The sequence below is a fragment of the Geotrypetes seraphini genome, chromosome 1 (genome assembly GCF_902459505.1).
Source record: "Geotrypetes seraphini chromosome 1, aGeoSer1.1, whole genome shotgun sequence".
NCBI classification, from domain to species: domain Eukaryota; kingdom Metazoa; phylum Chordata; class Amphibia; order Gymnophiona; family Dermophiidae; genus Geotrypetes; species Geotrypetes seraphini.
The window spans coordinates 447,969,052-447,991,630 of record NC_047084.1 but is presented as its reverse complement, the minus strand read 5'-3'; the positions used below and the strand labels follow the sequence as shown (position 1 = coordinate 447,991,630).

At 50.3% G+C, this 22,579-nt stretch overlaps 1 protein-coding gene across 1 annotated transcript in view; it reads left to right on the top strand.

The window, feature by feature from the left end:
• Positions 1-330: 330 nt before the first annotated feature.
• The window catches only part of HAUS6 (HAUS augmin like complex subunit 6), a 206,432-nt gene continuing 184,183 nt past the window's right edge, over positions 331-22,579 (top strand). Inside the window, exons 1-3 of the mRNA XM_033920660.1 lie at positions 331-775; positions 5,988-6,083; positions 14,082-14,160. Coding sequence (XP_033776551.1) covers positions 642-775; positions 5,988-6,083; positions 14,082-14,160 — 309 coding nt within the window. The 5' untranslated portion in view covers positions 331-641. The remainder of the gene's footprint in view (positions 776-5,987; positions 6,084-14,081; positions 14,161-22,579) is intronic.

Here is a 22,579-nt window from a genome sequence, read left to right as displayed (position 1 = left end):
GGGATGGTAATTCTCTAGCTTTGCAATGGACCACCTTTGGCGTCTCTGATCACTGCTAGCCCGCTCTTCAGAGTATTACTCTCTGCATTCCTCTCGGATGCACGAAGCAATAGAATCCATATTCTCTTCCACTACCAATGCAACACTTTCTACACTCCAGACTCTGATCCCACCTATCTGCACACACTCTCCTTTACGCTCCGGTTTACTACCAGCGTCCCCTCCTCACAACGGCTCTAGCATACAAGTAAAGTATACGTCATCACCATGCTGCAAGGAAAAACGCACATAGGGCACGACCGATACTTAGCCCCACCCTCCGCCCGCTATGTCAGAGGCACAGTACATACGCGAGGCGCAGGTCTGTTTGCTGATTGGCGGGTGGGTAGTTTTCCTGCCGCGCGCCATTCACGGCGAACGTCGTTCCAGAGGTGGGGGCGAGTTTGGATTTTGGCGGTTGAAAGAAACAACGGTGGTAACAAAGAAGCAAAACGCGCTTGCATGTGCTTTCTGTGACCTGCTGGGGCAGTCTCTGGATGGCGACTATTGCTTGCTACCTCTGGCCTATCTAGCCCTTAGCAGCTGCCGGAGGAGTAGGAGTAGGCTACAGTAGCTAAGGAAGAGGAGGTGGAGGCGACGGGATGAGCGGTGTAGCAGCTGGCCAGCAGGCATGGCAGAAGGACCATCTGTGGCTGTACTTGCAGGCTCTGGGATTCGAAGCCGGGGCTGTCTGTTCCGCCGCCGGCAAGTTTCTTACCCACGTCTCGTTGGGAGTGTAAGTGAGAGCTATTATTCGATAGTTGATGCTGTGATGTAGAGTTTTAGTGCAGTCTTTGTGGTCTCAAACTCATAATACATCTGCAAGGTCTTTGGACTTATAGTGTGACAAGGTAGCAAACCTTATAGGATAAGAAGCCCTGTAGTTATTTTGCAAGTGCAATCTCAGATACGTTGTAAGAATGAAAATTCTAATTGTGCAGTTTAGCTGTAATATTAAACGACACTTTCTTGTTTTACTAGAGCAGTAGTATAAACATTCTTATTTTGTTAAATCCTTTTAACATGAGGGCTTGGTCACTCTTAAAAGGATAGTTGATTTCTAGCTTACATGCTCTGTGTTGTCATCATCTGAAGATATGAGCAATATATGAATTGTCTGATGACTTTAAACTCTGTAATTCTATATCTGTTTTGAAAGGTTTAGCCCAGACGTAGCCAACCTTTTGGTTTCCCTGGGCCGCATTGGAAGAAAAGAATTTGTCTGAGGCCGCACAAACGCTAACACTAGTTGATGAGCCAAACAAAGGTTGAGCAAGTTCCAAATTTGCAATCACTAATATAGATGTACATATCTAACAATAAACCTTCATTAAAGGGACACTGGAGACTGAGAGGAACCCAAAAATGCAGTAATACCCTGACTGAGCGATCCTGCACATCCTCCACATGCATCGCTGACAGTGGAAGCCTGGTTCTCCCATTCACTTCTATTATAGATACGGTGAGCCTCTTCAGAGGTGAGCCTCATCAGAGCGGGAGGTCTCCTGCCCATTTGACCATTCATCTTTCGTCTCTGTACCTTCCCTTTCACTGCCATATCAAATGTTTATTTTTCTTTCCCACTGTCTACTATCTCTCTCCCCTTGCCTTGTGTCCTGTGTCAAATCTCTCTCTCCCTATCCATGCACCCTCTCTCCCTTCCTCTCCTTCATTATTTGCAATTTCATCCTCTCCCTTCACCATGCATGTCTCCCTATCCTCTCCCTGTGCCACCAACTTTCCTTCCTGTCTTTCCTTGTACTCCAAGGTTTGCTTCTTCGGGTTGCGGTATTGGCAGTGACTCTCACAAGCTGCCTGCCGCTAACCTGGAAGTGTCCCCTCTGCCATGAAGAGACTTCCAGGTCAGCAGCAGGCAGCCTTGCTACCGATACCGCAACCCAAAGAAGCAAACGTTGGAGTACATGGGAGGCAAGGAAGAAAGGTTGGTGGCACAGGGGAAGGGAAGAGGTGAAAGTACGATGAGACCACAGTGAGATTTGTTTCTGACACGGCTGGTGTGAGATTTGGCAAGTGAAAAGGGAATTACATTCCTTCCTCTCTCCTATCCCTCTGTACTGAAGTTTTTCATCTCTCTCTCCCATCCCACTGTGCAGCACTTCCTGATCGAACCCGTAAGACTGCAACTTTTGGGCCTCTTAAAACAGCAGCCTCGTGCAGAGCCGTCATCAAAATGGCTTCCATGAGTTCCCGTTGTAGTCTCAAGACTACAACAGGAACTCACGGCAGCCATTTTGATGTACGGGGCAGGAGCACAGAAAGATCGCTCCTACCCCGTGTCGCCGCTAGTCCACCAAGTAAAGTTTGGGGAGGTTCGGGCAGCCTGCAAATAGAAGAGAAAAAAATTGTGAATAATTGAATTCGCAAATGGGGAAACTGAATACTGAGGTAGAGTTGTATATAGAAATGGTTTTCCTTTAGAATTTGAAACATAGAAACATAGAAATAGACGGCAGATAAGGGCCACGGCCCATCTAGTCTGCCCGCCCTAATGTCCCTCCCCTACTTTTGCCCTGTGAATAAATCCCATGTGACGATCCCATTTGGCCTTAAAATCAGGCACGCTGCTGGCCTCAATCACCTGTAGTGGAAGACTATTCCAGCGATCAATCACCCTTTCAGTGAAAAAGAATTTCCTGGTGTCACCTCGTAGTTTCCCGCCCCTGATTTTCCACGGATGCCCTCTTGTTGTTGTGGGACCCTTGAAAAAGAAGATATCTTCCTCCGCCTCGATGCGGCCCGTAAGATACTTGAACGTCTCAATCATGTCCCCCCTCTCTCTGTGCTCCTCGAGCGTGTATAGCTGTAATTTGTCAAGCCGTTCTTCGTATGGAAGATCCTTGAGTCCCGAGACCATCCGGGTGGCCATTCTCTGCACCGACTCCAGTCTCTGCACATCCTTGCGATAATGCGGCCTCCAGAATTGCACACAGTATTCCAGGTGGGGCCTCACCATGGATCTATACAATGGCATAATGACTTCCGCCTTACGGCTGACGAAACCCCTTCGTATGCAACCCATGATATGTCTTGCCTTGGACGAAGCCTGCTCCACTTGATTGGCAGACTTCATGTCCTTACTGACGATTACCCCCAAGTCTCGTTCTGCTACTGTTTTTGCTAGGATCTCGCCTTGCATGGATAAGACTTGCATGGATTTTGGCTGCCCAGGTGCATAACTTTGCATTTTTTGGCATTGAAGTTGAGTTGCCAGGTCCTAGACCAGTGCTCCAGTAGGAGTAGGTCGTGCATCATGTTGTCGGGCATTGAATCTTCGTCCGTTGTGCATTTGTCCACTACATTACTTAGTTTGGCGTCATCGGCAAATAATGTTATTTTACCTTGAAACCCTTCTGCCAAGTCCCTTATAAAGCCAGTTCCCAACCCATTTCGTCAATGTGTCGCCTAATCCTATAGAACTCATCTTGCTCAGCAACCTGCGGTATGGTACACTATCGAATGCTTTCCTAAAGTCCATGTACACGATGTCCAGGGACTCCCCAATATCCAGCTTCCCCGTCACCCAGTCAAAGAAGCTGATCAGGTTGGATTGGCATGATCTCCCCTTAGTAAATCCATGTTGTCGGGGATCCCGTAGATTTTCCTCATCCAGGATCTTATCCAATTGGTGTTTGATTAGAGTTTTCATTAGTTTGCTCACTATCGATGTTAGACTCACTGGTCTGTAGTTTGCTGTCTCCATCTTTGAGCCTTTCTTGTGGAGTGGAATGACGTTAGCCGTCCTCCAGTCCAACGGGACGCTGCCTGTACTAAGGGAGAGGTTGAAGAGCGCGGACAGTGGCTCCGCCAAGACATCACTCAGCTCCCTAAGCACCCTGGGGTGTAGGTTGTCCAGCCCCATTGCTTTGTTAACCTTGAGCTTTGACAGCTCACCGTAGACACTGCTGGGCATAAACTCAAAGTTACTAAACGGGTCAACTGAGCCAACCCTTGTCTGTAGCTGAGAGCCAAGCCCCGGCGCTTCTCGGGTGAAAACTGAGCAGAAGTATTCATTTAATAGTTGGGCTTTTTCCGAATCCTTTTCCACATAGTATCCGTCTGGATTCCTAAGACATACAATCCCGCCTGAGTTTTTTCTTCTGTCACTGATATACCTGAAGAAGGATTTATCTCCCTTCTGGATGTTCTTTGCCAGAGACTCCTCCATGTGGGATTTAGCCTCCCTGACTGCTGTTTTGACGGCTTTTGATTTGGTCAGGTAGTCTGCTCTAGAGTCCTGCTTCCCCGATTGTTTGTAAGAGATGAATGCTTTTTTCTTCTCCTTGATGAGGTCTGAGATCTCCGCAGTAAACCACTGAGGCTTGTTGTTCCTTCGCCATTTACTTACTAATTTAACATAGCGGTTTGTCGCTTCCTGCATGGTGGCTTTCAAAGTCGACCACATTTCTTCCACGCTATTGGTTTCTGCTTGGCTTTGTAGCACCTGGTGAACAAAGGAACCCATGTCTTGGAAGTTTGTGTCCTTGAATTTGAGGATCTTGGTCAGTGTGGTAGATTTAGTGAAACCTTTCCTAAGATCGAACCATACCATGTTGTGGTCACTGGAGGCCAATGTGTCGCCCACCGAGACCTCTGTGACACTTTCTCCATTGGTAAGTAATAGGTCCAGTATTGCCTGATCCCTTGTTGGGACCAACACCAGTTGCTTGAGACCAGCTCCCTTCATAGAGTTTAATAGCCTCCTGCTGCTGCCGGAAGCAGAGGTAAGTGTATCCCAATCCACATCAGGCATGTTGAAGTCACCTAGCAATACTGTGTCCCAACGCAAGGTGATATTTTCTATATCTCCGATTATTTCCATATCCAGGTCATCCTGTTGTCTTGGGGGGTCTGTAAATTATGCCAAGATACAAGCATTTGTCCTTCCCTCTGGCCAAATTAACCCAAAGGGATTCCCTAGTATACTGGACATCTGAGATTCTTGTGACCTTAATGTCATCTTTAGTATATAATGCTACACCTCCTCCCATTCTGCCCTCCCTGTCCCGGCGAAGCAAGTTGTAACCCGGTATGACCATGTCCCACCCGTGGGAGTCTGTGTGCCAGGTCTCGGATATCGCCACCACATCCAGGTCGACATTCCTTATTTCTGTTTCCAGTTCCAGGATCTTGTTTCCTAAACTGTGTGCGTTGACGTACATAGCCCTCCATGTTGTATTTTTGTTACGTCTCAATGGGGATATTCCTGCTTGAGCTACTTGAACACCTTTAGCATTAATTGCGTTATTTGTGCTCTCCTTAGACCCAGAACTACAATGTGTACTCCCCATATACCCAGAATTACAGTGTATACTCCCCCTAGACCCGGAATTACAATGTGACCCATAAATATGATGTGACCCTACTCCCGACTTGAAAGTGTGTGTACTCACCCCTGACCCAGACCTAGAATTTTGGTGACTACTTACCTCAGCCTCAAAAAAGTATTGGCAGTTTAGTTCGCCAGGTATGTTGTTTGTGCCTGTACCCTCCCCCGACTTACCTAGTTTAAAGCCCTGTGGAGTAGGCGGGCTAGACGGTGTCCAAGGACATTCTTCCCTCTTCTGGTCAGGTGTAGCCCGTCATGTCCCTGTATCTCTTGCAATGCTTCTCCATGGTAGCGAGCTCTGAGCTGACTGTTTACAGCAGGGCTGCCCAAGTTTTGTTTTATTTCTTTCTTTATCTGCTGGTGGTTGGACACAATAACCCATTTGCTCTGGATTGGTCTTGTCGGACTAAAGGAAAGAAAATTATCAGGTAATATTTTACTTCTTAGAAAATATTTATTGGTTGATTTTCTGATTTGAAAATAGTTTTTAATGATACTTAATGTTTAGTCATGCTTCTTAAAAATTGCTTAGCTTACTTATGATTTAGATTGTGTTTGGAAGACCACATTCTTACTAGTACTCTCCATGTTTTCAAACTAGGAATATGTTTGACAAACCAAACAAGGATGCTTTTTCCATGATTGTACACTTTTTGTTTTCAAAACTGGACAGTTCACGGTGTAAAGACACATTCAGGTAAGCACCTTTTTAGCAGCATCTATTGTTTTAGAATGCTAAGAGCTAAAAATATGATTTTATTAGTAAATTGGTATTCCAGTGTAATAGGTGAGATATTAGAGACAGATGGGTTATTATCCCAGGACAAGCAGGCAGGTATTCTCACTAGTGGGTGATGTCATCAGACAGAGCCCCAATACGGACGTCTCACAAGCATGTCTTGCTTGAAGAAACTCAGAAGTTTCGAGATGCCCACACCGCGCATGCGCCAGTGCCTTCCCGCCCGATGGTCCGGGCGTGTCTCCTCAGTTCTTTTTCTTCCACGGAGCTGAGAAGTTTACTTCAATTCTGCGCCAATTGAACCCGTTTTTTCGCCTTCTGCATTGCCGCGGTTTGAGTTCTTTTGCTCTTGCCGTGCGTTTGTTTCTTTCTTTGATTTCTTTTAAAAAAAAAAAATAAATTGGGCCCCGCGCCTTCGACCTTGCGGCGGAGCTTTTCCGGTCTATGTCCCGGCCGATCACCGGTTTTAAAAAGTGTAGCAAGTGCCAGCGCGCGATTTCGCTCACGGACCCGCATCGACGCTGCCTGCAGTGTCTGGGTCCGGACCACCTTCCGAAATCGTGCTCCACTCTCACAGCGCGTGCATTTAAACGCCGCTGTTTGTTGTGGGAGTCGATGTTCAAGATGGAAGCTGTGTTGGATCCTTCGGCTTCGACATCGACTGGTGCTTCGACTCCGTCTGCGAAGCCCTCTGCCTCACCTGCGGCTTCGGGCCTTCTGAAACCGGCATCGTTTACTCCGGTTTCGGCCTCGACCTCGGCGCCGGTGCCTTCCTCCATCTCCTCAGAACAGGTACCGACCCCTACAGTTCCACCGGTGGTGCTCAAAGTGCCGAAAGCTGGCAAGCAAAAGCACTCGGCACCGAAAGAGCGCGGAGACTGTGCGGAAGGGCCCCCTTTTGGTGCGGATCCCTCCATATCGGCTTCGTTGAGGTCCATTTTGGAGGCTCAGTTTGTGGAACTCATGACCACCATGGGACCCCGGCTGATTGCCACGATCCAGGGTGACCTCCCAGTTCCGATTCCGAGGGGCGGGCCGCCCCCTCCTCCTCCTCCGCGACGCACGACCTCGTTGCTCGGCGAGGAGGAGCAGCGGTCGATGGCCGGTCCCTCGAGGAAGGCCTCCAGCGAAATGCCTCCTTGGAGCCGATCTTCTCGAGGAAGGCCTCCCTTAGTGACTTGCCTCCTTTGGAGCCTATTACCCCTCCCCATGACACAGTGTGGCATCCACCCTCGGGGCCTCCCAGCCCTGGGCATAGCAAGAAACAGGACGAGTTCTTCTGAACCCCCTATCAAGCCTGGGCGGCGTTGCGGGAGGCGTCGAATCTTCCGCCTCTCCGATCTACGGCCTCGAGTCCTATCTGCTCTTTGGAGGCTTCTGGGGATCAGTATTCTCACCGGCGGTCTCGATCCCCCTCCAGGCATCGAGAGGGGCATCGATCCAGGCACTCTTGGAGGCATTCCTCTCGGCACTCGACCGTCTCTCCTCAAAAGAAATTGCCTCGAATGGGGTACTCTGCTTCGGCTGGGTCTCCTCCTCTGGGTCCGGAGTTCGAGGACCCCGATGTTTTTCACTCATCCTGTTGTTCGCAGGCCTCTGTAGAGCCCGAGGCCTCGTCTTCTTCCAGTCCTTCTCGACGACTGGCGCTGGCGGACCAACTGTCTTTTTCCTCGTTTCTAAGATAAATGGCGGATGACCTGGACATTACCCTCAATTCTGGTTCTCGATACTCCAAGGAGTACCTCGATACCATGCACTTGCCTCATCCCCCAGCCGAGTCCCTGCGCCTGCCTCTGCATAAGCTCCTCGACCAGACCTTCATGAGATGTTTTGAGTCTCCTTACTCTATCCCTGCAGTCCCTGGAAAATTGGATGCTCGGTACCGCACGGTGCATCATAAGGGCTTCGAGGGTCCTCAACTTTCGCATCAGTCCCTTCTGGTCGAATCCTCTCTCAAGCGATCTCATCCAGCCCAGGTGTATGCTTCGGTGCCTCCGGGCCGCGAGGGCAGAACCATGGATAAGTTTGGACGACGCATCTATCAGAATTCTATGATGGCGTCCCGAGTTCTGAATTATAATTTCCACTTTGCCACTTATTTGGAATTCTTTCTTCCTGTACTTCGGAAGTTTACGCCCTACATCGAGTCCCAGGCTCGTTTTGAGTTCGAGGAGGTAGTTGCTTCGCTATCCCAGCTTCGTCTTCAGTTGATGTAATCTTCCTATGATGCCTTCGAGCTCTCGGCCCGGGCAGCGGCCTGCTCTGTGGCGATGCACCGTTTGGCCTGGCTGCGTACCATTGATATGGACCCGAATCTTCAGGACCGACTGGCAAACGTTCCGTGTGCTGGGGCGGACCTTTTTGACGAATCCATCGAGACAGTCATGAAGAAATTGTCTGATCATGAAAAGTCTTTTCAGTCCATTCTTCGGACGAAGCCTAAGCCTCAGCAGTCTCGACCCTCTCGACTGCCCTTGATTTATCAACGGCGTTATCAACCAAGGCAAGCTCCACCTGCGAGGCAACCAGCGAAGCGGCAGCCTCCTCCGAAAGCTCAGCAAAAGCCTCAGCCGTCTACTGTCCCCAAGGCTCCTCAGCCTTTTTGACTGTCTCTTAGAGAGCGTAACCAACCTCGTTCTGCCTCCTCCTGTTTTTCCCATCGGGGGCGCCTCCATCACTTTTATCATCGCTGGGAGGCTGTCACCACCGACTTCTGGGTCCTTACTATCATCGGGGAAGGGTACTCTCTTCAATTCCATCGGGTACCTCCAGACCACCCTCCAAGAGAGTATCCTTCCAACTTGACTCAGACCGCCCTTCTTCTTCAGGAAGCTCAGGCTTTGCTCCGGCTTCGTGCCGTCGAGCCGGTCCCTGTGGACCAGCGCAACCGGGGGTTTTACTCCCGGTACTTCCTTGTCCCGAAGAAGACGGGCGACCTGCGACCCATTCTGGACCTCAGGGTCCTCAACAAGTTCTTGGTCAAAGAGAGATTTTGCATGCTGACCCTAGCTTCTCTCTATCCCCTCCTCGAGCAGAACGACTGGTTATGTTCTCTAGATTTCAAGGAGGCCTACACTTACATTCCCATTCATCTGGCCTCTCGCAAGTTCCTCAGATTTCGGGTGGGACATCTACATCTGCAGTACCGAGTGCTTCCGTTCGGCCTGTCCTCGTCTCCCAGAGTCTTCACGAAGTGTCTGGTGGTGGTGGCCGCTGCACTACGGTCCCGGGGTCTTCAGGTATTTCCCTAACTCGACGACTGGCTCATCAAGGCCCCCTGGGCTCCGGAAGTCATCTCGGCGACCCTGGCCACTATTTACTTCCTACAGAGTTTGGGCTTCGAGATCAACTTTCCCAAATCTCATCTACAGCCTACCCAGTCTCTCCCCTTCATCGGGGCGGTTCTGGACACCATTCAGCTCAGAGCATTCCTTCCTCCTCAGCGCCTGGATGCTCTTCTTCACCTCTGCCAGTCGGTGTCTTCTCGCCAGGCCATATCGGCGAGACACTATGATGGTTCTCCTGGGCCACATGGCCTCTACAGTTCATGTGATGCCTTTTGCCAGACTTCACCTCAGAATTCCTCAGTGGATCCTGGTTTCTCAATGGTCTCAGGTGTCAGATCCGTTGACTCGGCACATCGTAGTCACTCCTGCTCTTCGGCAGTCTCTACTTTGGTGGATGACCTCTTCGAATCTATCCAGAGGTTTGCTGTTTCACACTCCTCCCCACCAGAAGGTTCTCATGACAGATTCATCGACCTATGCCTGGGGAGCTCATCTGGATGGTCTTCGCACTCAGGGATTCTGGACCAGTGCGGACCGACTCCATCAAATCAATCTTCTGGAGCTCAGAGCCATCTTCAATGCTCTTCAAGCGTTTCAACATCTGCTTCACGACATGGTGGTCCTCATTCGCACAGACAATCAGGTCGCCATGTATTATGTCAACAAGCAGGGGGGCACGGGCTCGGCCTCCCTCTGCCAGGAAGCTCTCAGAGTCTGGGATTGGGCGGTTCGCCACAATGCCTTCCTCGAAGCTGTCTACATTCAGGGGAAGGACAATGTCTTGGCAGACAACCTAAGTCGTCTTCTCCAGCCTCACGAATGGACCCTCCATTCCAAGCCCCGTCATCAGATTTTTACACATTGGGGGACGCCTCAGATCGACCTCTTTGCGGCTCCCCACAACTTCAAGCTGCCTCAATTCTGCTCCAGAATCTACACTCATCGTCTCGAGGCAGATGCCTTTCTGTTGGATTGGGGGAATCGCTTTCTGTATGCGTTTCCTCCTTTTCCTCTCATTCAAAAGACTCTGGTCAAGCTGAAGTCCGACCATGCCACCATGATTCTGATAGCTCCTCGGTGGCCCAGACAATCTTGGTTCTCCCTTCTACTTCAACTCAGCAGCAGGGAGCCGTTCCTTCTTCCAATGTTTCCTTCACTGCTTACTCAGCATCAGGGATCTCTACTTCACCCCAACCTGCAGTCTCTCCACCTGTCAGCTTGGTTCCTCTCAACGTAACTCCTCACCAGTTTTCCCAGGCAGTGAGGGATGTCTTGGAGGCTTCCAGGAAGCCTGTTACTCGTCAACGCTACGCCCAAAAATGGACTAGATTTTCTTCATGGTGTGTTTCCAACTCTAAGGAGCTTCAGCGAGCCTCCCTATCCTCTGTTTTGGACTATCTTCTACACCTGTCTCAGTCTGGTCTCAAGTCTACATCTATACGAGTCCACCTGAGTGCTATTGCGGCTTTCCATCAGCCTCTACAAGGGAAACCTCTCTCTGCTCATCCTGTGGATTCCAGGTTTATGAAAGGACTTTTCCATGTCAATCCTCCTCTCAAACCTCCTCCAGTGGTTTGGGATCTCAATGTTGTCCTTTCTCAGCTTATGAAACCTCCTTTTGAGCCTCTCAGCAAGGCTCCACTAAAGTTTCTCACTTGGAAAGTGGTTTTTCTAGTAGCCCTCACGTCTGCTCGCAGGGTCAGTGAGCTTCAGGCCTTAGTGGCGGATCCACCTTTTACAGTATTCAATCATGACAAGGTGGTTCTCCGCACTCATCCCAAATTCCTGCCTAAGGTGGTCTCTGAATTTCATCTCAACCAATCCATTGTACTTCCAGTGTTTTTTCCAAGGCCTCATTCTCATCCTCTTCATACTCTGGACTGTAAGCGTGCTTTGGCTTTCTACTTGGATCGCACCAAGCCACACAGAACTGCTCCTCAACTTTTCGTCTCCTTTGATCCAAACAAGTTGGGACGACCTGTATCGAAGCGCACCATCTCCAACTGGATGGCGGCTTGTATCTCTTTCTGCTATGCCCAGGCTATGTAAGGTCACAGCCCATAAGGTCAGAGCAATGGCAGCCTCGGTAGCCTTCCTCAGATCGACACCGATTGAGGAGATTTGTAAGGCTGCAACTTGGTCCTCGGTTCATACATTCACCTCTCATTATTGTCTGGATACTTTCTCCAGATGGGATGGACAGTTTGGCCAAACAGTGTTGCAAAATTTATTCTCCTAAGTTGTCAACTCTCCCACCATCCCATTGAGGTTAGCTTGGAGGTCACCCACTAGTGAGAATACCTGCCTGCTTGTCCTGGGATAAAGCAATGTTACTTACCGTAACAGTTGTTATCCAGGGACAGCAGGCAGCTATTCTCACGTCCCACTCACCTCCCCTGGGTTGGCTTCTCTGCTAGCTACCTGAACTGAGGAGACACGCCTCAGTTCAGGCGGGCGGGAAGGCACTGGCGCATGCGCGTTGTGGGCATCTCGAAACTTCTGAGTTTCTTCAAGCAAGACATGCTTGTGAGACGTCCGTATCGGGGCTCTGTCGGATGACATCACCCACTAGTGAGAATAGCTGCCTGCTGTCCCTGGATAACAACTGTTACGGTAAGTAACATTGCTTTTCCCCATAGCCGCATGCTGCTGCGGAAGGAATCCACTCCAGATTTTTCACTCTGCCTCTGCTGTACTTCACTGGGTTCTCTCGCTCTTTCCTTCTGCACCCATGCCTGCAGAAGTGTGTGTTTTGCTCTCTCCATTTTATTTTTTTTATTGGAGTAATTTCATCTATTTTTCTGGAATTTTGGTGCTTGAAGTGATTTCAAAGCTCTGTCTACTTGAGAATACATAGACTTCGATCTGTATCTGACAGACCGATCCCACTGGGTACCTGTTAGTTAGCCTGCATAGTTTTCCCTTGAGCTCAGGGCTGTCCTTGACGTGGTCTCACCTACTGTTAAGCAGGGGTCAAGCGTAGGCTGTTAAGTGCCCTTAGGAGACTCGGTGGGTTCTCGCAGGGTGCTGACTATGTGTTCACGCCTCTGCCCTTCCCCCTCCCCCCGCTGTGCCACGCAGCACAAAAAATACTGTAAAAGTGCTAAATTTGTGCAATCCTAGCAAGAATCCACCTGAGGAAAGTCCAAGGACTCCATCCCAGCCGGTTTCTATTCAAAATTTACAGTTGGGAAGAAGCAGGGAGCTTTAGGGAAAAAAAGTGCTAAAAATCCAAGATGGCAACCATCAAAAAATTTTCACCAAACTCTAAAAACAACAATTTTACGATTTTTTCTAAAGGGGGAACATTCAGAAACACTCAAAACCCCACTTTTCCAACCTCCCCACAATCCTCTCAGCCTGTGTACTCACTGTGACCCAACAGGATCTGTGCTGTAGCCTGTTTTCAGCTCTCTCACAGTACCTGGATGAGAAATTCACTACCATAATGCTGGGAATGCCTCTGCAAATATGATCTTTGGGCAGCCAGTCATACTCCTATGCCTGACCATACCTCCACCCCTGTGAACCAACAGAAGCGCACCGGGAAGGGCAGAGGTGCGAAAACATAGTCAGCACCCTGCAAGACCCTACCGAGTCTCCTAAGGGCACCTAACAGCCTACACTTGACCCCTGCTTAACAGTAGGTGAGACCACGTCAAGGACAGCCCTGAGCTCAAGGGAAAACAATGCAGGCTAGCTAACAGGTAAGTGGTAAGCACTTTCCAGTAGATAGGTGAGACATTCTAGATCCCTGCCCAATCCTTACTTTGCCTGACTATTGTCTCAGTCTGTTTATGCTTCTCCAAGCTGATTCTTGGATGCTCATCAGCCCTTTGGGGCTGGGAAGACTTTGTATATATGTTTCAGTTTTATATGGGAGCGGTTTCTGAATTCCTTTGTAGCTTGTGTTGGTGGTTAACATTACTGTTGAGTTAATTCTTGAGCAGAACAGTTGGTTTAAGCCTGTTGCTCTACTTCATGTGCATTGGGTGGCTCTCAGCACTTTGGTACTAACTGTAGGTGGAGCTAGAGAACCCAGTGTAAGTACAGCAGAGGCATAGTGAAAAATCCAGAGTGGGTTCCTTCTGCAGCAGCATGTAGCTATGGGGAAATAGATGATCTGTCTAGAATATCTCACTTATCTACTCACCAGGGTAAGTATATAATCTCTTTATTTCTTCCCAGATTCTTGAAGCATGTACTGCCATGTGTGTCACCTCCTGTCACCTCCCTGCAACTTGGTTTGTCTCATCCCTCCTCTTCTTCCTAGCCCTAGATTAGCCAGAAGTTATTCTCTATAATTCATTGGGTGGGGGGGGGGGGGAGCACTGTCATAGTAGTTACAAACATGGGAGTGAGCACAAGCTTTTGCAAAGAGAGATTCCTAGGCAAGTAGTAGGGAGTGATTGTAGTGTATGATAATGGGGAGTTATTCCCATGAGCCCGAGGTCCCCTTCCACTTTCATTCCTAGGGATCATTAGCATTAACTCTAAACTTCAGCCTCAAGGAGGAATTGCCACTAGGGATTTAGTTAAGATACACTGTATAACATTGCTGTCCTTGAATTATCCCTGTACTCTGTTTTATATCTGGCAACTGAAGCATGTTTTATGTTAGTGACAAGTATTACTCAAACTTTTATTTCTTGGTTTTTGGAATGTTTAGGCATTGTTGGCCTCCACTTGATAAAAAGAGAGATGCTGAATTCAGGAAGCTGTGCTGCGAGTGGTTAAAAAAAATTTCTGTAAGTATTTATTTTAAATCATGTTTATACTTTAGGTTAGATAAGTTTTTAAGAGTGCAAGTCTGCAAGAATATATTTCTAAGTTATTATAAAGTTTTCTTTCAGTCTCTCTTCCCATTCTTACCATATTATCACAGATGGGTGTAGCCTAGTATGGACAGTGCAAAAATGTACTGTCACTTCTTTAGAAGTCTCGCAACTACCTGTATTGTGCATGCGCGAGTGCCTTCCTGTCCGACAACAGCTCGCAAGACCATCAATTTTTAGTTTTCCACGGAGCTAGACAGTTCAGTTTTGGAGTGTCTTCAGATGCACAGTTTTTTCCTCTTAGTGTTTGCCTTCCTGTACTTTTTTCTCTTAATTTACTCAGTCCTTTTGACTCCCTCATCCTGAGACTAGCCATCATTCTACTATCTCCACTTCCTTCTTGTCCCATTGGAGGTCACCTCACTCATTACCACCAGCGTTGGACTCTCATCACAACTGACAACTGGGTTTTAAGAGTCATTAAAAATGGTTATGCTCTTTTCTTCGTGAAATATCTCCACCCAGACCCCTCAAGAAAATACTCTTTTGGCTCTCAACAGACTTCCTTCTTCTCAGTCCTCCTGCAATTGAATGCCATCGAATCAGTTCCTCCTCAGCAGAGGGGTTCTACTCCCAAATATTTTCTCATACCAAAGAAGACCGGAGGCCTGCACCCAATCATTGACTTCTGGGCCCTCAAATATTTAGTCAAAGAGAAATTTTGCATGCATGGTACAGGCAGTCTCAAGAGTTCTAAAGAATTTAGTGACAGCACATTTTTGCACTATCAGTACTGGGGCTCTGTGGATGACATCACCCATCTGTGAGAATATCTGCCTTCTGTCCCTGGATAACACCTGTTATAGGTAAGTAACTGTGCTTTTGGAGGTTCTGATGTTAGTTATCCCAGGACAAGCAGGCATGATATTATCACATGTGGGTGAGACATCTACGGAGCCCCAGTGCGGACAGCTTTTCAAGCAAACTTGATTAAAGTTTCAAGTTTGCTATGCTGCACCACGCATGTGCATGCCTTCTTGCCCACTAGAGGGCGCATCCCCACCTCGTGGTCCTCAGTTCAGTTTTTTCCGCGGAGCCAGAAGCCCTGTGGAATTTGTGCTCTTTATTTTTGCCTTCTGACACTGCGTCTGAGTCGTTTTTCTCGGTCGCTGTGCTTGCTTTATTATTTTATTCGTTCGTGTTCGGTAATCGTCAAAAAAAAAAAAAAATATATATTTTTTCGTTCGGCTCCGGGGGCTCCCGGTAGCCGCGGCCGCGGGACCTTGTTACGTTCCCGGCCATTTTTTGATTTCATGTCCCGTCCTTTGACGGGCTTTAAAAAGTGCACCCGGTGCGATCGGCTGCTTTCAATCACCGATCCCCACCGGTGGTGCTTACTTTGCCTGGGTCCCGAGCACCCCACTGACTCCTGTCCTCGGTGCTCGACTTTTCAGCCAAGAGCTCTCCGCCGCCGTCGTGCCAGAATGGCGGATCTCTTTCCTGTCGACCCCGCGGCGGGGCAGGCCTCGACGTCGGCCTCGGCTTCGGCCCCGCCCCGAGCGTCGAAGTCGGGTGCCCCGCGGGAATACTCGAGACCGAGGTCGCCCTCGAGGGAGCACCCGCCGGCCCCGGATCTACCGGCCATGATGGGGGTTCCTGTTTTTCAGGACTTGCTCCGTGCCCTCATTGCCTCGGAGCTGTCCGGCGCCCTCGCGCATCTGCAGCCGGCTTCGGCCTCGAGTGCCCCGGCTTCGGCAGCCTCGGTCTCGGTGCCCTCGACTTCGGCCCCCGGGGTGGCTTCGGCCTCGACCCCGACCTTGCCCTCGACCTCGGTCGATCAGCCGGAGCGGAGTGTGCGGCCTCGGGACAAGGTGCGGAGAGTTCGGAGGATCTCTTCCACTTCTTCCTCGTCGAGGTCCTCCCGGGGCTCCTCGCCCTCGGGTCGGCCTCGGGCGAAGCGCTGGCTGAGGAAGCCCAAGCGTTCTCGGGGTTCTCCTCGGAGACGCGGTCGCTTCTCGCCGACCGGGGCTGAGACGCTGCGTGTCTCGGAGCTCCGCCTCGATAATCCGAGGCTTTTCCATTCCTCCGAGGGAGGGTTATCGAGAGACTCCTCGCCGAAACGGAAGGGGCAGGCCTCGGTACTTCGTTCCCAGGGGACTTCCCAAAGAGGTTCCTCGGGGCATAGGTGGTCCCCGACCCCGTCGAGGTCGCTCGGGGCGTCGTCGTGGGGTTCGGGGTCTGGTACTGGTAGGGAACCTCGGTATTCCCGTGAGGCTTCCCCTTCCTTTTTGGCGACGCGGGCCTCTCGATCTCCCTCCCCGCCTTCCAAGCCCTCCTCCTTTTCGAGATTTGTGCTTGATATGGGGAGGGCCTTGGACCTTGATCTGGTGTCGGGTTCTCACTATACCAAGGAGTTTTTGGAGGAGCAGGATTTACCTTCTCCCCCAAGGGAGACTCCTCGTCTGCCTCTTAATAAAGTCCTCCATCAGACCTTTCTGAGGAACTTGGACTCCCCTCTTACAGTCACAGCGGTTCCATCGAAAATGGAGTCGAAGTACTGTACCATCCCATGCAAGGGCTTCGAGAAAGCACAACTGTCTCACCAGTCGTTGCTGGTGGAGTCGGCGTTAAAGAAGTCCCAGCCTTCTAGGGTCTCGGCTGCGGTCCCTCCCGGGCGGGAAGGGCGGACCCTGGACAAGTTTGGTCGCCGCCTCTACTCCAATTCCATGATGGCGGCCAGGGTCCTTAATTATGCTTTCACTTTTTCATCTTATCTGAGGCAGATGGTGAAGGCGTTACCCCGTTATCATGGGGTCATGCCGGATTCCCATAAGGGGGACTTTGGCAAATTTATGGCCAACTTGTCACAACTGCGTCTATACCTTTTTCATGCTGTTTACGACGCATTTGAGTTGGCCTCCAGAGTCTCCGCCTTTGCAGTAGCGATGTGCCGTCTCGCATGGCTCCGAACGGTTGATATGGACCCGAACTTGCAGGAGCGCCTAGCCAATCTGCCATGTGTTGGATCGGAATTGTTCGATGAGTCCTTGGAGGCGGCGACCAAACGCCTGTCCGAACATGAGCGCTCCATCGCCTCCTTGGTCCGTCCTAAGCCACGGGTACCGCCACAGAAGCCATTTAGACTTCCACCGCGGCGATACCCTTAAAAGTCTACACCAGCATTCTCTAGGCCTCCGCCCCGGCGCCCCCCGCAGCAGGGCAGAGGGGGCCAACCTAAACCTCAGGCGCAAGGGGCGTCTAAGCCGGTGCCGTCTTTTTGACGTGATGAGCGGATGGGGGCGGGCCCCTCCGCACTCTCGCCGGACCCCCTGCCCATCGGGGGCCGGCTGCGGGCCTTTCATTCGGCCTGGGCTATGATCACATCAGACGCTTGGGTGCTCCGTCTCATCTCCGAGGGTTACTCGCTGAACTTCTCGGCCTCGCCGCCGGAACAACCGCCAGGGACCTCTCTTTCCAGTCGAGCCCAGCTTCCTCTTCTCCTCTCGGAGGCCAGGGCCTTGTTGAGCCTTCGGGCGGTGGAGCCGGTCCCCCCCAAACCAACGGGGGCGGGGGTTTTACTTCCGTTACTTTTTGGTCCCAAAGAAGACCGGGGACTTACGCCCTATTTTGGACCTCCGGAAGCTCAACAAGTTCCTGGTCTGAGAGAAGTTCGTATGTTGTCGCTTCCGGTTCTCTACCCTCTGTTGGAGGAAGGGGATTGGATGTGCTCCCTGGACTTGAAGGAAGCATACACTCATGTTCCGGTGCATCCTGCCTTCCGCAAGTTCTTACGGTTCCAGGTGGGGGAGTTGCACCTTCAGTATCGGGTCCTTCCTTTCGGGCTGGCGTCGTCACCTCGAGTCTTCACGAAGTGCATGGTGGTAGTTGCGGCTGCCCTGAGATCTCAGGGGCTACAGGTCTTTCCTTACCTGGACGATTGGCTGATCAAGGCATCGTCCAGGAAGGGGGTTATCTCAGCGACCCAACAGACTATCACCTTCCTTCAAAGTCTGGGGTTCGAAGTGAACTTTCCCAAATCTCAGCTGTGCCTGGCTCAATCCCTTCAGTTTATCGGGGCCGTGCTGGACACGGTTCGCCTTCGTGCGTTCCTCCCCCCTCCGAGGTTGGAGGCTCTACTTCGACTGTGCCGTCAGATTTCACTGCAGCGCACCGTCTGATGATTCTACTTGGCCACATGGCGTCGACGGTTCATATCACACCGTTTGCCCGATTGCACCTGAGACTCCCTCAGTGGACCTTGGCCTCCCAGTGGCATCAAGATCGGGACCCACTCTCCTTTCCTGTGACAGTGACTCCTTCCTTGAGCCGCTCGCTCCGTTGGTGGACCAACTCTTCCAATCTTTCCGGGGGTTTGCTCTTTCTCGTCCCTCCGCATCGCAAGGTCCTGACCACGGACTCTTCGGAGTAAGCGTGGGGGGCTCATCTCGACGGTCTGCGGACTCAAGGTCTATGGTCGGCGGAGGACCGTCTTTGTCACATCAATGTGTTGGAGCTTCGTGCCATTTTTCTGGCTGCTCGAGCGTTCTGCCACCTGCTGCACGATCAGGTAGTACTCGTGCGGACGGACAACCAAGTGGCAATGTATTATGTAAACAAGCAAGGGGGGACGGGCTCTTGGTCCCTGTGCCGGGAAGCCCTGCGCCTTTGGGAATGGGCGGTATCCCAGAACATCTTCCTGCGGGCGGTTTACATTCAGGGAGAGAAGAATTGTCTGGCCGACAAACTCAGTCGTCTTCTCCAGCTGCACGAGTGGTCGCTAAACTCCCGAGTTCTGCACGAGGTCTTCGACCCCTGGGGGACTCCTCAGGTGGATCTGTTTGCCTCCCCGGAGACTCACAAACTGCCCCTCTATTGTTCTCGGATGTACTCCCCGGACCGTCTCGAGGCCGATGCCTTCCTTCTCGACTGGGGAGGGAGGTTCCTTTATGCGTTTCCTCCTTTCCCTCTGATCTTGAGGACGTTGGTTCATCTCAAGTCGTCCAGAGCCACTATGATTCTCATTGCGCCTCGTTGGCCTCGTCAGCACTGGTTCTCCCTGCTCCTTCAACTCAGTGTCAGGGAGCCTCTGCTTCTGCCTGTTTTTCCCTCTCTGCTGTCTCAGAGTCGGGGTTCGCTGTTGCATCCCAATCTTCAGTCCTTACATCTGACGGCTTGGTTCCTTTCCCCTTGACTTCGGTTTCTGTTTCTCAGTCGGTCAGGGAGGTGTTGGAAGCCTCGCGCAAGGTCTCGACTCGGCTTTGTTATTCCCAGAAGTGGACCAGATTTTCATCCTGGTGTTCCTCGCACCAGCTGGATTAGAGTTCGGTTCCGGTGTCCTCGGTTCTGGAATATTTGTTGCATTTGTCCAAGTCTGGGCTAAAGACGACTTCCATTCGGGTGCATCTCAGTGCTATTGCTGCTTTCCATTGGCATCTCGAGGGGCGATCTCTCTCTCTTCATCCTCTGGTGATTCGTTTCATGAGGGGTCTAGTGAATGTTAATCCTCCTCTGAAACCTCCTCCTGTGGTTTGGGATCTTAATGTGGTCTTGGCTCAGTTGATGAAACCTCCTTTTGAGCCTATTGACAAATCTCATCTTAAGTTTCTCACTTGGAAGGTGATCTTTTTACTTGCGCTCACGTCCGCTCGTCGGATTAGTGAGTTGCAGGCTTTGGTTGCGGACCCGCCTTTTACTGTGTTCCATCATGACAAGGTGGTTCTTCGCACCCATCCAAAGTTTTTACCTAAGGTTGTGTCTGATTTCCACCTCAATCAGTCCATTGTTCTTCCGGTATTCTTCCCGAAGCCCCACTCTCATCCTGGGGAGGCGGCGCTTCACATGCTTGACTGTAAGAGGGCGTTGGCTTTTTATCTTCAACGCACCAAGTCTCATCGGAAGGTTCCTCAATTATTTTTGTCCTTTGATCCTAATCGGTTGGGACGTCCTGTTTCCAAGCGCACCTTGTCCAACTGGTTGGCTGCTTGTATTTCTTTTTGCTACGCTCAGGCTGGTCTCGAGCTGCATGGTCGGGTCACGGGGCATAAGGTCCGAGCGATGGCAGCTTCTGTTGCTTTCCTCCGGTCTACTCCGATGGAGGACATTTGCAAGGCTGCCACTTAGTCTTCGGTTCATACTTTCACCTCCCACTACTGCCTGGATACGTTATCCAGGAGTGACGGCCGGTTTGGCCAGTCAGTTTTGCGAAATCTGTTTTCCTAAATTGCCATCCTCCCACCTGCCCTTTTTTGGTTGGCTTGGAGGTCACCCACATGTGAGAATATCATGCCTGCTTGTCCTGGGATAAAGCACAGTTACTTACCGTAACAGGTGTTATCCAGGGACAGCAGGCATATATTCTCACAACCCGCCCTCCTCCCCGGGGATGGCTTCTTTGCTGGATATGGAACTGAGGACCACGAGGTGGGGATGCGCCCTCTAGTGGGCAAGAAGGCATGCACATGCGTGGTGCAGCATAGCAAACTTGAAACTTTAATCAAGTTTGCTTGAAAAGCTGTCCGCGCTGGGGCTCCGTAGATGACGTCACCCACATGTGAGAATATATGCCTGCTGTTCCTGGATAATACCTGTTACAGTAAGTAACTGTGCTTTATGTTTCCCCACCTCTAAAATCCTAAAATCACTATTTATTTTTCAATGTAGCTCCCCCGGGCATTTTATGGCGCTAAAATTGCTGCTGTGGCAGCCATCTTGGATTTCCCAATTTGAAAATAAGAGTTTCTATCTGTCTCAAAAACACCTCGATTTTGCTTAAAAATAGGTGTGATAGACTTCTTAGGCCAGGATACCTTGGATTCATGCCAAGTTTGTGGTATATGATGGTTTGAGGATCATCCATTTTCTATGTGCCGTGTGACACGTGAGGGGGGGGCGAGAGCCTCTGACTTTTCTCCTCTGGTCCCTTTGAGGGAGGGTGTTAGTGCCCAGTTGGTCCAGGGAGCAACACAAGTGTGTCCCTGGCAAAGTAAAGCTATGGCCGCAAAACCCTAGAAAGGAGATCATGAGAGCCATCTGGATGTCCTGGTCAGGGGTTCCCCCTGAATTCATCAATATGAAGTTTGAAGCTTATATGATCAACAAGAGCTACATGGAACCTTCTATTTCAAATGTCATTACTGTCCAAATCAGGATACTCTGTAGCAGGAGTTGTTGCTTCATTTCTAGGGGGGCCAGATTTGGATCTGGTGGAGGCCCCTGATCTTGGGAAGGACCCGACTGTGCACAGGCTGTTTAAACTTTCAGTGGTTTTGGAAATGATCCTGATATCCCTTGAGGAATTAAACACAGAGACTCCAAAGTCCTCTTCTATGCTGTGCTCACTTATGAGCAGCACAAAGGCACAGATCTCTTGTTTTCCCTCTCATCAAAACATTACCAGAATGCTCATGGAATATTTTGGGACGTCCCGGAGGCCATGGCAAAACTCTGTCTGATGGATGTAGAATTTAACCAGCTCTTTGTTCTTTCAAAAATGGATTCACTGGTGGCGTAGGTTACAAAGTATACCTCCCTTCCCATTGAAAGCGGTGTGATACTAAAGCTGCACAAGACTGTATGCTGGAATTTGTTCATAAGAAGTTCTTTGAAGCTGCGACCTCAGGTGTGAAAGCAGTTGCGACAGCTTCTTTTATCGCCTGGGCTTGGCACTCTAAGTTGAGCCACAATCCGGAGACTATTGTCAGGAGTGCTCTCCAGTTTTTAATGTCTGGAGTGGATTATGTAACTGATGCTCTGTATGACCTTTCAGAATTGTTAGTAAAATGTCTGCTTATTCCATTTCTACCCGCAGGATGCTATGGATCAGACAGTGTGTGGGGATTCTTCCTCTAAGGCGACATTGAGTAAATTACCATTTAAAGGGACATTTAGTCTTTGGGAAAGCTGTAGATGATCTTATGGCCAGCATGCAGGATCACAAGCAGCAGTCTTTACTTCACAGCAGACCTTGAGCCCCTAGAGGGTCAGGTTGTGGTTATTTTAGGCCTTCAAAAGATATTGCCAGTTCTCGGAGGGGCCTTTGGGCCAGAGATCCTTTCAAAACTCCAGACAAAGGTTTTTTTTTTTGGTGGGGGACAGGCACTCTCAATCTTCAGGATCTTGTTCTGCCACAACTCCCAAGAAGAAGTTATGACACCAAGCCCCCATGCATTGGAGGGAGGTTATCAGCCTATTGGGGAGCGTGGGCAGAGATCATCACAGATTGCTGGGTGCTGGTCATTATATAGAAGGGCAGTGTTCTCCCCAGGGCCTTTTAGCCGGGCGCTATACCCGGCTAATTCAGATGACCACTCGGCTGTCATATATTTTGAATCCTGCTGCTGCTGCCGCCTCCGCCACTCAACATAAAAAACAAAAAAACACCTTTCACCGGCTT